The sequence below is a fragment of the Camelus ferus genome, chromosome 9, assembly GCF_009834535.1.
Source record: "Camelus ferus isolate YT-003-E chromosome 9, BCGSAC_Cfer_1.0, whole genome shotgun sequence".
NCBI lineage: Eukaryota > Metazoa > Chordata > Mammalia > Artiodactyla > Camelidae > Camelus > Camelus ferus.
The window spans coordinates 39,492,209-39,504,526 of NC_045704.1; the positions used below are offsets into that span (position 1 = coordinate 39,492,209).

Below are 12,318 nucleotides of genomic sequence, written 5' to 3' on the forward strand. Positions count from 1 at the left end.
CATTCCTCCCAGGTTGCTGAGAATGGCACGTGCTTCTGAATCTTAAAATCCACATTCTTTATAGTTTTGGAAATAGTACTGTTTTGATCATACAAAAATGACTTAAATTAAAGGTCAAACTGATTTGCTTTTCCTCAAATTCACCCACATATTAACAGGTTAAAATACAGATGGAGAGAGCAGAAATAAAATGATCGAAGAAGAAGATACCTGTATAGGTCACCCTTATGATTCAAATAGAAATCACATCAAGCTCATTCAAACTCTTTTTATTGAAAATGTAATCTGATAAAATTCCCTATTGTTATACACTATAGAGAAATCTGCATACATTTTGAAGTCATGCATGATTTCATTTTAATACTTTCTTCTAAAATAAAAGGGATTTTTTGATGAGTCTTTTTAAAATATTCTTAAGATGATACTTGATTTTCCAAGCTTACCGTCCCCCTTTGACAATGAATGTGTGGTATTTCCTGGCACTGGGCACTGATACAAAGATCCCTAAAACGGGATTCTTCACATTTTGGAGTTACGAGAGATATGCTTAGCAAATAAAGAGAAGTTTAAGGGACTTGTTCCCTTTTAGACATTCTAATTCCTGAATAGGTTATACTCAGTGTAATTTCTTTAGGATGTATATTTCAGACTGCTTCTGAATATCATATTAGATAATGTTCAGGCTCTGGAATCATTCCTAATTGTGTTTGCATCCCAATTTCATTACTTACATACTTGCATTTTTAAGTAATTTCCCCAAGCTCACAGCAGGTACTCTGATTGTGCCCAAATTACTAATTAAGGAACTGAGGGTCCAGAGGTCTTTGAGGAGTAAATGTGTCTTTCTACCTAAAGTGTATTTTCACGGTCTGTCATATGCAAAGTGTTTAATAATACTTGTTATTAATACATGTAAGGTTATCAGTTACTTTAGCTTTGAAATAAAGCAAAGAGTTGCAATCTTTGGATTTCATATATTCATACTTCACAATGAATTTCTATTTGAAAGCCTCAAAGATGAAAATACAAACTAAACTAGAAAGTGAAATATAAAGTGAAAAACTAGAAAAATATGTGTTAAGAAGTAGACTAAGACTCTGCAAGATACACATTGAGAAAAGGTTTCCAGAATGTTAAAGAGGGTCTTATAGTATCCAGATGCAATATGAAGTGGTTTCCAAGGAAATATTCCGCCTAAATCAGTGTATGGTTTTAGCAATCTAGGTCTTGATTTAAAAACAGTATCTTAATCAAAGGCAAGCCCATGTGAACTCACACATGCGAATGTCATCAAAGAAAGAGCTCAGAACTGCTAGGAAAGTGCTGCAGTTCTGAATTAGGTTCAGAAATTCTTCATAGACGATGACTCCTCGAGATAAGCCTACAGGATGAACTGTCTACATCTTTACATCCTCAGTGTCTAGTATAAGCTTAAGGTACCCAGTAGGTGATGTTAAATTGCATAGTATTTTTCCTTTATCTTAAAGTTTAAACCTTTTTTGCTCAAGATCATTGGTATCATTTGATAGATTTCTATTTCTTTATTTTTCTCTTAAGGTCTCTTCTTCCTACCTTACAGAATTTTCACGTATATGTGTCTCTACTAACTGCAAACACAAATATTCCAACAAGTTAAGGGGAACATTTGAGAATTATCTAGGAAACTTTATTTATGTCACTTTAGGGTGCATTGCACTCATAAGTAGAGGGCTCACTTCTTTCCTTAAAATGATCTGGTTGATGTCAATTCTTCTTTCTCCAACTATGAATCAAGATTGTTCTAACAAGAATATACAACATGCCCCCTTCCGAACTGAATGATATTTATTTTGAATATTTATTTGATTCATGGCTCTACCCTTACAGTGCTATTTTGTTGCTGTTGTTGTTGCACTGAACATCCTATTAAACAACTAGGACAAGTATAATTCATTCATACAACAAATTTACTCTTTCTTGTCAAGGAATACTTAACATCACTCATTGGATTGTTTATTGTCCTTGCAAGACATTTTGGGCACATTATACTACTCTGTCAGTAAGTTTCAATGAAAAGACTCATCTCATTTTAATATTTAAAAAGTACCATTTAGTGTAATTTGAAAACTCCCAACACCCAAGCAGAGGATGACAGTCTTGCTGAGCTTAAGAGACAGAGATGGCTGGAATTTTCAGGAGCAAGTTCCAGAGAGGAGGACTTTATGCAGAAAAAGAGCTTGAAAAATATGGGTAAGGTCCTTTTTGATCCTTAGGTTGAAAAATCAAGCTACATATGCATAGACTGAGACCCCAAAGACCTGGAGACAGAACACTCACTATTAGAGACAGAACACTTACTGTGGAGCTGTTAGCTGAACAACTACCGTAACTACCACAAGGCTTGGAAACGTTTGACTGCTAACTGTTCAGTGGAGAGACATCACTAAATACATAAGTCACTCAGTGGACAAATCAGAAAGGGTACTCATAAGAATAGAGATAAACTAATTATATGACAATGGCTACTCTAGTATACTCTAGGTTGGTTGGTTTGTTTATTTTAACTAAGCCTCAAACAAATCATGTTAGTCTGAAATTCAATAAATATCTGCCAAACAAAACTCAAGATATAATGAGAACTATCAGAATCTGGAGATCTAACAATAATTAGCCATGGAGTCCAGCATCCCAACAAAATTTCAAGACATGTAAAGAAACAGAAATATACGACTGATAAGAGAAAAAATATCAGTTCATAGCAACCAACATAAAAATGACAGAGTTGCTGATAAACCACTCAAAAATTATAAAAGCTATTATAAGTATGTTCAAGTATTTAAAGAAAAAACATAAAAATAAGAGAAATAGAAGAATATATTTTTTAAAAATGCATACATGGATATTACATAGCTTAAAAATGTAAGATCTAAAATCAATTTTGGTTCCTAGGCTTAACAGCAAATTATGTATTAGAGAAACAGAGATCTGTGAACTTGGCACTGCAACAGCCACTATCCAAACTACAGCAGAAACATAAAAAAGGCTGCCTCCCCCACCAAAAAAAAGCAACTTTCGGTAACCAGTGGGACAATATCAAGTGGTGTAATATAGGTATAATCAAAGACCCAGAAGGAAAAGAGAGCGAGGCAGAGAAAAATAAAGGAAGAATGGTTAAAATGAGAATTTTTTTCACCAGGAGACTTGCGCTGCATGGTATGTTAAAGGAACTTACTCAGCTTGAAGCAGAATTATTCCACTTAGAAACATAAATCTAGACACAGAAACAAAAAGTGCCAGAAATGACAAAATGTGACTGACTGAAAAAATGTGGTAAGATGTGAATAACAAAGATAGTAAAATGTGGATAACTAAAAAAATTTTTTTTTAAATTTCTTTAAATGAAAGTAGACTAAGTCAAAAATAACTACAGATTGTGGCTTTATAACATGTAAAATAAAATATAAGATAATGGTAGCACAAAGGATGACTCAGGAGAAGACAGAAATATAGTTTTGTCAGTTTTTAATCATACATGTGAAGTAGTCTACTATTACTTGAAGATAGACTTTGATAAATTAAAGACAAATATTGTAAATCTTAGATGAATGACTAAAATCATAGTAGCAATCATATCAATAATAAATCTATTTTTAATAGATCAACAGAGGACATAAAATGGAGCTCAAAAATAGTCCATAACCCTAAAGAAGGAATTTTAAGGGAAAGAGAGAATGAAACAAGTGAACCAATAAATACAGATTGTTATATGATGGTAGAATTAAACCTAATATTGGCAAATATTACATTAAAATTACATAGACTAGTGGGGAGGATATAGTTCAGTGGTAGAGTACATGCCTAGCATGCAAGAGGTCCTGGGTTCAATCCCCAGTACCTCCAGTAAAAAATAAATAAGTTAACCCGATTACCTACCCCCCACAACAAAATTAAAAAAAGAAAAAGTAAATTTTTAAAAGTTAAAAAGATTAAATCCTCAAAGTAAAAAGGCAGACATTGTATGACTGGATTAAAAGACTGAATGATTTGCTAACCAAAAAAAAAAAAAAAAGAAAAAGAAAAATCCAACATTATGTGAATTTTAAAGTTATAGACACACAGGTGTTTACAAGTAAAAAGATGGAAAAAAGAAATGAAAAAATATATATATAATGAAAATTCTTATATAAGAGAGTTGGGGTGGCCATATGAATATTACAAGGAAAGTACAGCAGTTATATTAGGTAAAAAAAGTAAAACTTAGACCAATAAAACTATCAGTGATATGGAGGACTATTTCTTAATAATGAAAATATCAATTCAACAAGTAGATATAATATTCCTAAATATGTATGATCAAATAATATAACTTCAAAATCCATAAAACGAAAAATGATGAAATTGCAAGGAGCAATAACAACTTCACCATACTCAGATTTCAACACTCTTCTCTCAGTCATCGATAGAACAAAAATGAGGAACCGGTAAGGCCACAGAATATTGGAACCTGATAGTTAAAGTCTATTGACTGATTCCATTTAATTGTGATAGAAAACTCTATCCAACAACAGTAAAAAATATTATTTTCACATGTGCAGGGAATATTCACCAAGAGAGACTATATTCTGGGCTATAACAAAGTCTCAGTGCAAAAGAGTTGAAATGTACAGACATGTTCCCTGATACAAAATAATTAAATTAGAATGCAGTAACAAAAATACATGCATTATATCACCAACTAGCTAGAAATAAAATGAATCTGTGGGTCAAAAAAAAGTCACAAAGAAAACTAGGATGTATTTGGAACTGAATGAGAATGTAAACACAACCCATTAAAATTTGCGGGACGGAGCTAAAGAACTAAGTAAGAGAAAACTGGAGTGTTAGGTGCTTATATTAGACACAAAGAAAAGCTTAAAATTGGTGATCTAAACTTCCACCTTAAGAAGCTAGAAGAAAGATTGAAGTTCCCTCATTGCCTAGTGCCCCATGTGTGCAAGGGATTGTCTGTAAAGAAAGATGAGGGAACTTTGTGAGGTGATGAAACTGTGATGGTAGAGACATGGCTGTATACATCTGTCTAACTTTTGGACCTCTGCACTTAAAAAGAGTGTTTATGGTAGGTCAATTATACATCAATAAAAATGACTTTTCAAATCTCCTAACATTTAATTTAAAACATCTGCCTTCCCGAGGCTTGATTTTACTTCAGGCTTGGAAGGCAGCCTTCCAAAAGTAGGATATAAATTGTCTTCTCTCTCTCTCTTACTTCCTGTTTCAGTCAGAAATCTCCTATACCTAATTCTGTCCTCCCCATGACCTGTCCCAGAGAATCCACAAATCAAAGAAAAGGGTGTGATCTTGCATGTAAGATAGCTACAACCTGTCACTGATGCCTTACGGGAAGGAGATATAAAGGGCTAGTACGTTTACTTACTGGGATTTTTCATGTGTTCTTCACTATCCCACTGGCAACCTCCAGCTTCAGCTCACTGGATGCAAAATTTTTGTCCCTAAAAGTCTCCAGCTCAGCTCTTAGGTGTATCTTTTCGGGTCGCTCAGTCTTTCTAGGACTGTTTTTTTTCTTTTTCTTTTTTAAAGATGATCCCACATTCAGATGCTACAGTATACAAATTACAAAGTGGCAACGCATATCAGTAAATAAATGAAAATAACTCCCAATCCTGGCAAATTAGAAATTTAATTGGCTCTAGAAATGTAGTTGGGATGAAATTTTAGCCTCAGTATCAGTACATCTAGTCATTATTTTGAGTTGATAGAATTATTCTAAAATGTTTGTGCTGGTGATGCTGGCACAACATTGTAAATTTACTAAATACCATTAAATTATACCATGAAATAAGTGAGTTTTATGAAATGTAATGTATTTCTCAGAAAGCTATTTACAACTTTGAAAAGTAAAAATAATATTGTCACATTTATGTTGGTATTCATATGGGAGAGCTGTGTACCCTTTAAAGATTGGAAGAGTAGTTGCAAATCCAGCATCATGACCTTCAGGCCAAAGCACTGAATGTTCCTTTGAGCAATACTGTGCATGGATTGACAGCTGACAAAATTCGGCTCCTAAAATTAGGAGAGTCACATATGGTAATCTGGATGATCCAAACAGTATGTATAATGCTTTGCAAAAGCTAGAAACCTTCACTGAGTCTCTGAAAAATAATCTCTCCAAGTAAAGAAGGATACGCTTCTGAAGATAGTCCACATTTTGAAAAATAGATACTCACACTACTCAATAAGTAGATCCTGCTGTTTAACTTGCCTTTCTATTACAGAAAAGAGCTTACTCAATCTTTTGTGTGTGTGGAAAGTGAAATCTGAGCCAATCTTCTGAAGAGTTACAACATTTTCCTTTTATAAGAAGCCATTTAAGACTAAAAACAATTTCTGTGGACATTTAACAGCTCATTAATTTTTAGTGATCAGAAGCAATGAGAGTTTATTTATTAGGAAAAATAGTAATTTTGTTTTTTTCTTAATTTGAGATAGAAAATATTAAAAATCTAAGGAGGAATGAAACTGGTCCAAAAAGACTCCCAAGAGATGTAATATGTGGATTTTCTGCTAATTGCTCTGCATTCTTACGTTTAAGCACTCATTTGCCAAGATCTCAATACCCACAGCAGTATGTAGAAGTAATGCTTTAAATTCTTGTGTTACTTTTGTTACCATGTTTTTGCAATTGAATGTTTTCCAGTTTTTAAAAAATTTCTTCTTACTATGTATCCAGTTAAATCCTCCAGTTTATGACAGTCATGGTGTTTTTCCTCAATTACTCTTCTCCCTGCCCCATATCCCTTATATTAAAGGTGAAGACATTTTTGAAAAAAAACACAGCACTTGTAAATTCTTGTTCCTGTCCAATAAGCCAATGGAACATCTGGAATGATCCTGTTTAAATTTTGGAACAATGATTGACCGTCCGTGTACAGACTGAAATGGATGGTTTGCCAGTGGCAATTCAAAGTGAAGGTGAGTGGTAGGTTTTAACATTTCCCAGTAATAACTAGTTCTACATTAAACTGTTTCATCTATATCTACACAAAGTTGTTCCATTAAAAAAGTGCCTAGATAGAATATACTAAAATATTGATAGATGAATGATACCATATCTGGGGCTTGCTTCAGAGAAGTGTTAAGCCGGGGAACGTGGTGAGGAAGCACATGAAATAAGATTGGCAAAAGCTGACAGTTTTTGAAATGTCAGATATGGGTATGTGGAGTTCAATACGATGGTTTGTCTACTTTTATATACTTTTGACATTTTCCATATGAAATATTAAAAAGAATAATAACCTAATAGTTATTTTCTAATTCCATCTTTGCTTTTTAGTAGCTTTGTGGACTTAGGCAAGACGTCCTACCTCCTCGGATCTCTATTCTGTCATTGAATAATGCCGGAATAAGACACAACCTGGAAAAGTATTAGAAAGAGTAGAGGTGGTACTATACAAGTGAAAACTATAGCACAGTACGAACTCTAAAGTCAGTAAATGGTAGACATGATTTAATTTATGGACGTTTAGAAGGAGGCATTTATACTTTTAAATGAGAATTTGATGACACAATATATGTAGATTCCCCAAATACAGTGTCATGCTCATAGTAGTCATTGAAGTATACATTTGAATTCCCGGCACTCTGGCATATTCTAACCAGTCACAATCAAGGATTGTCTGACAAGCATATAAAAAGAGGCCCTTACAAGTACATTATCTGGGCTCTCTAAAAGTATTAAGGACACTGGAGTATCATTAAGTACTCATCTAGAGGTGCTGGGGCTAGATACTCATTTCCTCGTTTGTTGTGTTCATTGTTATCTTTGTAGAGTTCACCGTCCCAGATTTCTCACTGTCCTCCCATTAAGGGCCTTACAGATGGAAAGATTCTGAAATCCATTTGAGCTTCTCGCTGCTCAGCTGCAATTTCCCTCTAAAAGGCATTATTTTAATCATTCTCATCAGCTGTGAGGAAAGGCAGGCCCTGTATTTGGTAATTCTAGAAAAGTGGAACACAGAACAAAGAGCTCTTTGAGACTACCTTCCCTCCAGAATTAGCTCACCACCCATGGTGTTCCAGAGATGGCTTCTTTTTTTATTGTCTTTCTCTCTTACTTTTGCACAAATACATGGGGTTTAATGGATATGGCATGAGTGACGATACTGAGATATTAGGCAGTCGTACTTTCTTCAAAACTTGAGATCAGTTATACCTTCTTGTCTTTCCTGGGTTAGAAGACTAGGTTAGGAAATAGAACTAAAACCAATAAGGAAATAATTATTACAATGCGATGATAGAGTGCGTATAAATCACTCTGTTGCTGAAGCTCCAGTTATGCGCTCTCATTCAGCCATTCACCAGGTATTGAGAAGAACTCGGCAAAAGTTCTTCTATAGACTGGGCATAGATATGGCAATAAAATGGTTCAGATGCTTTCACGGAGTTTATAATCTAGTGGGAGGCATAGGTAAACAACAATCATAACAAATGTAGAGATCACACATGTATTTCATTAACTATATTGGGGGGTAATTAGGTTCATTTAATGATTTATTTGATGGAGGTACTGGGGATTGAATCTGGGACCTTGTGCATGCTAAGCATGCAGTCTACCACTTGAGCTGTACCGTTCCTCCTCATTAACTATATTTTTTGCATGTGCTGTGTAAGAAGTAAGCCAGGTAGCATTGAGGGTCTCTATCAAGGGGCCGTAAAGCCAACCCAGAGCCTAACGCATCACTGAGACTGCGCTAATTATTTGACTGCTGGCACTCAGGTCCATCTCCTGATGGTCCAGTCCTCGGCTCTGTACTGTGGGATGTGCTGATCTAACAGCTCCTGTGTCATGCAGCATTTGCTGGATGCAGCTAATGGGACACACTAGCCAGAGACAGAGGACTGGAGAAAAGGAACCTCCAAGTTATGTTATTCATCTCCCTTCTTCTCTACCTCAAGGGGCATTTCTGTAGCAGCTGAACTTCCCCAGTGGCTTCAGCCCCCACCTCCTTTCATTTGGCCTCTTGTGATTCTGACTTTTCTAGCAAACTCCAGACCGACCATGGGCTCCAGTAATTCTGCATCTTCTCTTTTCTCTCTTTGCTTAGGGGCGGTCGAAACTTCTTTAGGTTGCCTCCCTGTGCCCCATTTGGTTTCTCAGCATCTTCCATCATCTTTGTAACCACTGTCTTGCATTAAATTTCCTGTTTTAAATACTCAGAGTGGTTTCTGTTGTTTTAGTAGGTCCTTAGTCAATACAATATTTTGAATTGACAGCAGAGAGAATTTGAAAGCAAAGAATTTGTTTTTTCTATAGGAAACTATCTGGAAAAAAAAAAAACCTACAACTTACATACAAATTAGTTTGGATAGCAGAAGAACTGGGTGTGAGAGCTTGGCCAGTGAGGTATCAGAGAAAGGGGAAAATTGCTATGGAGAAAAATAAAGCAGGTTAGGGGAACTGAGGAGGAGAGGAGAGAAAAACATGCTCAGGGAAGGCCTGACTCTCTTGTGACATTTGAGCAGATTTGAGGCAGATGGTGAATGAGTCCATCCTTCAGATATTTGGTGTGGTGTGGGGAGAGGGGAGTGTCAAGAGAGGGAATAGTTAAGTTCAGAGACCCTGAGGGGAGGATGCCTATGATGAGTTCAATGAGTTCAACAGGAAGGAAGCTGTTGCGCCCGGCGGCAGAGCGGGGTGGTACCTGCAGAGAAGTGGATCAAGGCTGGAGTAAAAGGAGAAGAAATCAAACAGATAAAGAAGGGATTTTATGTTTACTTTCACAGAGTTGTTCTAAGACTTTAAAACACTGAAATTTCAGTTTCCTTTTATATGAAATGGGGACAGTAATATTTACTTCTCAGGCTAATAGTGAGGATGTCACGATATAGAGTAGACAAAGTGCTTAATGCAGACCAGACACATAATAATGATGTCAATTTTTAAATTATCATCATCATCATCATCACTGCCTTTTTTGGGTTTTCTCTTCCCTCGGTTCTGAGTTTGCCTCACTTCACACATACTGCCCTTGGAGGAGGACTGTTGACTTTTAGGGCAGAGTCAGTGGCTCTAAATCAAAGCAGAACTTGCTCTCTCACCTGAGAATGAGACTAACTTAATGGATTACTACTGTGTTCATCAGAGGTAAATGGTCAATTCCTTTGAGGGCAGAGGTTGTGTTTTCCATGACTTTATATCTGAAGAATCTAGCACGGAGACTATAGGAAAGCCTTAATGTTTGTGGAATGAAAAATGAAGGTTCTCAACCACCCAGGTTATCTCCTTTGGGGAAAATAATTAAATGTGAAGTTGCCAGCCTTCACTCATACATAACTGAAGAAAAAAGCCTTATTCATGTTGGGATATTTCTAGGCCAGTGAATCTGATTTCTTAAAACCAAAGTAAAGCCACATCTATAAACAAAGACAGTCTGAATGTTTAGACAATTATTCTAATAATGATCACTATTTATGCAAGAATGCTTCCATTCTTCTTACTCCATTTTCATGATAGCAGGATTTTTTTTGCCTGAATTAATCATTTTCCAAATTTATTAGTCACCTACTCTGTACAAGGCACCGTTCCCAGTACTGATTGCCTCAATTATTCATTTGATTTTGCCTGTGAAAATAAAGCCAAAGAGATATTGAAAATCCACTTTCTCATTCCAAAGTCCTTATTTAAAAAATCAGCAGTTGGTTTGTGTTCAAGTGTTACTTTGTAAGTGCCCCTCATCTGGTTCCTTTAATTCTGGTCCACGCGCTTTTAATATGTTCAGATCAGTAGCTATTCCTGCTGTGTAACCTTCCACCTACCTACCTCGGGTCCGTCGCCAGTCTTCTACAGGCTTTTAAGCTCTCTGCAGAAAGATCAAATCATTAATGGTATTAAAGATGTCGCAGTAAAATTGTTATCTATGCTGGAAATGTTACTTGAGTGAAGAAAAGGAGAAATTTTTAATTGGAAGTCTTGCAGCTGGAAACCTTGGCAGGGCTGGGGGTTTGTGTTTCTTTTTATTTATTGGAGTTAATGTATTTTAGTTTAGGCAGCATGTGTTTGGAAATTACAAGGACATGTCTGCATCTTGTAGGTGTCCTTTTGAGGTTTAAAAGCAGAATCTATGCTTAACCAAGTAGCTTCTGAAACGAATGAATAAAAAGTTTCTTAACAGGGGCCAGACAGTTTTGAAGAGAGCAGCAACAGTAGGTTTTTATGAAGGGTCCTGCAGACCAGCTCCCCAGCTTCCTACCCATAAATTGTATGCAAATTACATAATGTCTTTTCCCTCAGTACAGTACACTTTGAAATGGTATTGCAATTCTTTCCTTAAATGTTCTGATAGATCAAATGAATCACTGAACACTATACCTAGTTTACAATGGATTAATTTTAGTCTGACTTCTTTTCCCTCTTCCTTTCACGCTGCAATGGAAAGGGGATGAGATATGATTGTGAATGAAATTTGGGATTCTCAGTCCTCCCTCCATTTTGAAGCCAAAAAGTTGTCACAAATTCCATAGAGTTCATAAATATCATGTCCGCATTTAACATGCACCGTACATATACAGATTTTATTCAACAATCTTCACTAGAAATGAAGGTATGATGCACCCATTGTATAGATCAGGACTCCGAGGCTCAGTCTAAGTAACTTTCTACAAATCATTCTGTTCTTCGGCAGCAGCTCTGAGCATCTGGGATTCCTGACACGAAAGTCTGTTCTCGTGAGTTTAAGGGACATTATGAAGGTCTTGACGATTGTCACGAAGAGGACACTATAAATTTAAACACCCTTCAAGATGATTTCATGCTTAGAACTTCTTTAGCTCTCACACAAACCTTCCCACCAGGAGTTATTATCCTAATCTTACACTATAAGAAACACTTATTAGCACAATGTTTTTGCTTGTGCGTTCTGGAGTCAGACTGCTTGGGTTTAACTCTGGCCTTGCATTTATTAATTAAGTGCCTTGGGCAAGTTGCTTAACCCCTGTGTGTTTCAGTTTTGTCATCTGCAAAATGGAGAAAATAACAGTACTAGCCTAAGTGAATTCTAATGAGTTTTATTGAATTTGTATAATTGATAAGCTAGGAACTGTGGTGAGTCTTTCTAAGCTTCATCTCATTTAGCTATTATCATATTCATTTTTATCATATACTGTTTCAGTTGGCTCCCATCTCTTACAGTGAGGAAAATCATCAGCCTCTTTGGCAAATGAGAATTCCAAGGGTGAAGACAGAGGAATAACTCATCCCATAAAACTGGCGTAGAGAAGAGGGCCTCCTATCTGCATCTCTCTGTCCCCAGAACTCGTATT

At 36.0% G+C, this 12,318-nt stretch overlaps 1 protein-coding gene and 1 long non-coding RNA gene across 4 annotated transcripts in view; one reads left to right on the forward strand and one right to left on the reverse strand.

Moving 5' to 3' along the window:
* LOC116665770 overlaps positions 1 to 12,318 on the forward strand; it is a 128,083-nt gene that overhangs the window by 31,669 nt on the left and 84,096 nt on the right. The gene's annotated exons all lie outside the window — the stretch shown is intronic.
* CDH8 (cadherin 8) overlaps positions 1 to 12,318 on the reverse strand; it is a 313,666-nt gene that overhangs the window by 15,631 nt on the left and 285,717 nt on the right. Inside the window, exon 11 of one of the 3 annotated variants that reach the window (XM_032486454.1) lies at positions 10,820 to 10,859. The exons of the other annotated variants lie outside the window; for them this stretch is intronic. Within the exon in view, the coding sequence (XP_032342345.1) occupies positions 10,820 to 10,859 (40 nt within the window). The remainder of the gene's footprint in view (positions 1 to 10,819; positions 10,860 to 12,318) is intronic. 3 annotated transcript variants of the gene reach the window in all.